Source organism: Salvelinus sp. IW2-2015, linkage group LG25 (assembly GCF_002910315.2).
Source record: "Salvelinus sp. IW2-2015 linkage group LG25, ASM291031v2, whole genome shotgun sequence".
In the NCBI taxonomy this organism is placed as follows: domain Eukaryota; kingdom Metazoa; phylum Chordata; class Actinopteri; order Salmoniformes; family Salmonidae; genus Salvelinus; species Salvelinus sp. IW2-2015.
In genome coordinates, this window is record NC_036865.1 from 2,672,854 (window position 1) to 2,677,604 (window position 4,751).

At 47.4% G+C, this 4,751-nt stretch overlaps 1 protein-coding gene across 1 annotated transcript in view; it reads left to right on the plus strand.

The window, feature by feature from the left end:
* lrrc18a (leucine rich repeat containing 18a) overlaps window positions 1–2,449 on the plus strand; it is a 4,272-nt gene extending 1,823 nt beyond the window's left edge. Inside the window, exons 2-3 of the mRNA XM_023970386.2 lie at window positions 1,023–1,243; window positions 1,546–2,449. Coding sequence (XP_023826154.1) covers window positions 1,027–1,243; window positions 1,546–2,114 — 786 coding nt within the window. The 5' untranslated portion in view covers window positions 1,023–1,026 and the 3' untranslated portion in view covers window positions 2,115–2,449. The remainder of the gene's footprint in view (window positions 1–1,022; window positions 1,244–1,545) is intronic.
* The last annotated feature ends 2,302 nt before the right edge of the window (window positions 2,450–4,751 follow it).

Here is a 4,751-nt window from a genome sequence, read left to right on the forward strand (position 1 = left end):
CCTCAATATGATTAATGAGGCGATAGAGGGCCTTAGGGTTTTAATACAGACACACACACTGCTCTCTGAGACACACATACACACTGCTCTCTGCAACAGAGGGGAGAGGAGCAGAGCCCTAACCGTAATTTATCAAAGTCCTGATTTGACTCAGCCTCTTTTCACACATGCATACACACTCCCCACCTGGGAGAGGCTTCCCAGTTCAACCAGCTGAATTGTGTGGAAGCTTCACCACTCCTTTGTTTACCGGTATTACCTTATGTATGTATTACTCTGTGTCGGTTCTGTCGCCTCTCTGTTGTTCAGATAGAACTCTGTCAGGCATTAGCCTTATTAAGAGAAGCACTGGGTGAACAGGCAGGAGCAGACACACACACACACAGGTCTACATTTCTCTCACTCTGCAGAGAGCGTGGATCCTTCTCTCCCACCCCAGGCCAGACATGAGCCCCTGTGTAAATCACATCAGCCATTCTCATTTCACTCTCACTCTTTCTCCATCGCACACAACAACACAACAACCACACACACACCACACACCACACACAAACACACACACACACACACACCACACACACACACACACACAACACACACACACACACACACACACACACACACACACACACACACAACACACCACCCAAACATGGTCACATTCAAGACAGCACATCCAAGTGCTCCCGTTCAAGTTACACTTATTAACCAGGACACAACACCAGGTCTTGACTTCGCCAGACACGACTTCAGTAGCTGACAGCCCCCCGACAAACTGTGTTACTGGACCCGCAGTGTGCTGGTTGTTAGTGGTTTCACCATATTGGTTTGGGCGTGGTGGCTGTGACCTGCGTGCTTGTGGTGAACCGTCTTCGTCAGCTGTGTCTGCATGGAGGATCGTTACTCCGACTACGACACACGCATGCCCTGGCCACCTTTGGTACTGAAACGCGCTACCCGGTCTGGATAACCACTGATAGTGATATAATGTGATTGATTGTTCTAACCATGTCTCCTTGCAGCGCCATGGCTAAAGGAGGGAAGAAAGGAGGAGGTGCTAAGGGGAAGAAGGTGACTCTGAAGATGGCCAAGAACGCTGTGCGTGTGACCACTGATGGCCACCGCAGACTGGACCTCAGTAATATGGGGATCGCAACCTTCCCCAAGTGTCTCCTCAAACTACCAGACCTCAACGAGCTGGACCTCAGCCGCAACCAACTCAAGAAGCTACCAGACTTCATTGGTATTTATTTACTGTCCTTTAGGTCGTTTGGCTATTTTAATAGTAGACTTACGTAATAACATCATAATATACAGTGAGTGACAGAATTCCAATCGGCAAAGAATTGATGCGTGCCTTGAGGTATGGTCACATTGGGAAGAGCAAATGGTATCGGTCTTGGCAGATTTGAATTCTGTTGTTGATTAGGTCTGTTAGTAAGTCACACAGCTGTGTATTTGGCCCACCTTCTAAAAAACACAGAACAAAGCACATGCACAGGATGACACAATTAAGTAACACCTATTTCCTCTCTGGTCATCCAGGTGACCTGGTCTCGCTCCGCTGGATGGATCTCCATAGCAACCAGTTGGACGCCATACCGGAGACAGTCAGCCAATTGGTGGCGCTGTCACACCTCAACCTATCCAACAATCGCCTGACCTCCGCGGGTCTACCCCCTTCGCTAGGCAACCTAGTCCGCCTACGGAGCCTCAACCTGGGCATGAACCGCCTGGACACCTTGCCTCCCAGCATGGTGGGGCTTTGTGGTCTCCAAGAGCTGGGCCTGTTTGATAACCTGTTCCTCTCCCTGCCTGAGTTTATCAAGGTGTTACCGAGCATTATCAGACTCAACACCAAGAGGAACCCTTTGTCCTACGCCCAGGGAGACCCGGGAGCGACGAGGGGTGAAGGGGGGCTGGAGGAGGCGGTGTACCTGGCTATGGAGGGGAGTCTGTGTGGGTCCTGTTTGGAGAGTTGCAAGAAGGAGAGGAGGTGGATGCTAGGAGGGAGGAGCGACAGAGAAGGTGATGCGGAGGTCAGGAGTGTGCCGTACTCCGGGCTGATTACGCCAAACTCAGTGGCCCAAGCCAATCAGGAACAGTGGAGGTGAGGATTGACCAATAATGGTCCAGGGAGAGGTTTGACACTCAAGGACAGCCAATGAACAACTGGATATAGTTCTACATAGCCAATGAGCAATTGGGCACAGTTCTATGATGTGATGATTGATCCAAATGGACAGTGCTCAAACCAACAAAACGGACAACATGTTGCCATTGTCATTTTCTAATGAATATACTTTTCTATTGAAGTCAGGTCATATCAATGTACGTCACCTGGCACTGTGTCACTGTTTGTGAAGGTCGACAATGAACATCAGCTGAATTTACAGTATTTGTTATTTTGCCTGTGAAACAATGATTCCACAGGCCATTAAGAAAGGTTGGCTTCAGTCTTTATGTTGTAAAATGTTGAAATAAAGAATGTCTTGAAGATTTGCAGTGTGTTCTCTCTGTTTCTACCACATACATTATCTACCTGTTGTGTACGTGTATGTGCCCACATTCACCTGGCATGAGTTATGACCTCGGCAATCCCTCTAACGTCACCTCAACGCTGGCACCACTGAACAACGTGTGTAGAGAGAGTAGGACGGGAGAAAGAGAGAGATAAAAGGGGAAGAAATAACGAGGAGGTGAGGTAGAAAGAGAGGGAAATCTCTCTCTCTCTCTCGCTCTGGTTTCCTGCAGCAAACGGCAAAGAGCTCACACACGTACAGACGGTCTCTCCCAAACAACAGCAGCCCCTCTGTTACAGACAGGCCACTGATCACCACCACACACACACTAGCTTTAACCTGGAAGAGAGAGGACACAGAGAGTCAGTGTTGCATCATCCTCGGAGGACATGACAGGGTACATCAAAGTGGGCTATAAGGCTATAACTATTGAACATATGAATTGTACTACACAACTTGAATTTGAACCCTTTGCATGAATTTATAACACTTTTAAAGAAATTGTGATGCATTAATTTGCAATGTATCCATTGTAAGAATTTCACCAACTAATATGCAAACCATGAAACCCAGTCCATGTCTACCCTTGTACTCTCATGGGATGTAAAGACATCACCATTTCAGGGTGCACTTGATTGATCATTTTAATCACACGTCTTCATCATGATTAAAATGACACAGTCGCCACTTCATTATTGAGATTATTAACATTGATTGATCGGATAAGATAGAGACTGGCCAAGATGGCGATGCTCCAGCTAGACTCGGAGCGTGAATGGACCCCGATGCTTGTATTATGTGTGACTCTGAAGCCCGTCATGGCTACGATTGTGATTATGTGTGACTAATTCTATTGTCCATTTTCCCACTGGTGTGTGGGGTGTGTGTGTGTGTGTGTGTGTGTGGGTGTGGTGTGTGGTGTGTGGTGTGTTGTGTGTTGTGTGTGGTGTGTGTGTGTGGTGTGTGTGTGTGTGTGTGTGTGTGTGTGTGTGTGTGTGTGTGTTGTGTGTGTGTGTGTGTGTGTGTGTGTGCGCGCGCACCTGGCCCCCTTACTGTCTCTCTCCCTTTCTCTGCCCCTGGGACCCACCACCCAAAAACATATGGGGCCCCAACTCACCCACAAGCCCCTCACAATGATTACTAATCAAATTGCACATACTGGGAGAGAAAAGGGCCTGATGATTTTTAGGGGAATTAATCAATGCCACACAACAATAGGAAACGCGTCATAAGCTGTCAGACGCAGAGCCACTCGTCTGAACAAAACACAAGCGTGCATGCACGACGCACGCACACACACACACACACACACACAACAGCACACCCACACACACACACACACAACCACACACACCACACACAACACCACACACACACACACACACACACACACAGTGTGATAGATGTAGAAAAAAATGTATACGTATTGGCAACAGAGCAAACAACCCACAATAATATGCCTACAACCTACAGAGACATATAATAACTAAAGCGACTAGGAATTATCAGGCGGATGTGATTCAACTAATGGAGGCAGAGGAGGAAAAGAAAGGAGGAAATCCGGTGAACTGAGGAGAGGACGAGAGGAAAACGTAAGAGAAGAGGAGAGGTGGATGAGTGGAAGAGAGGAGGATTCTTATTGACTGAGAGGCTAATGTCATACCATTGATTTCTCCCCACACACATTACCATCATAATCACACTATCGGCGGTGGTAGTCTAATCATGCCGGAGATTGTGTGTGTGGGGGCTCTGAGGACAGTGCTCCTGGATTAATAAGCGTGAAAAGGCCTGGTTATCTGACAACAGCTCAGCAGGACACACGCACACATGCCAACTAGCTGGGAGACAGCTGATACAACCTCCTACTGTTTTTATTAATTCTTCTGTCAGAAACATTATTAAAACACTCTGCTGGTTGTCTGAGCTTAAACGGCCCTGTTAATAACATAGTTACCACTGACTCACACACTGTACGCACACACACCATACAAACACACCGTACACACACACACACACACACACATTTCGCTAACTATAACAGATGAGATTCTGACAGCAGCGGTGAGGTATTGGAATCCCGTAGTATATCATCTGGGTGGTTTAAAAAAAACATGATCAAACCTTCCATATACAACCAGTATACAACCTGATACATACAAACACACATTCAGGGGTTGTGGGCTCGGGAGGCTTGGCTCAGTGAGAGGGGTAGTAGTCTCAGTTAGG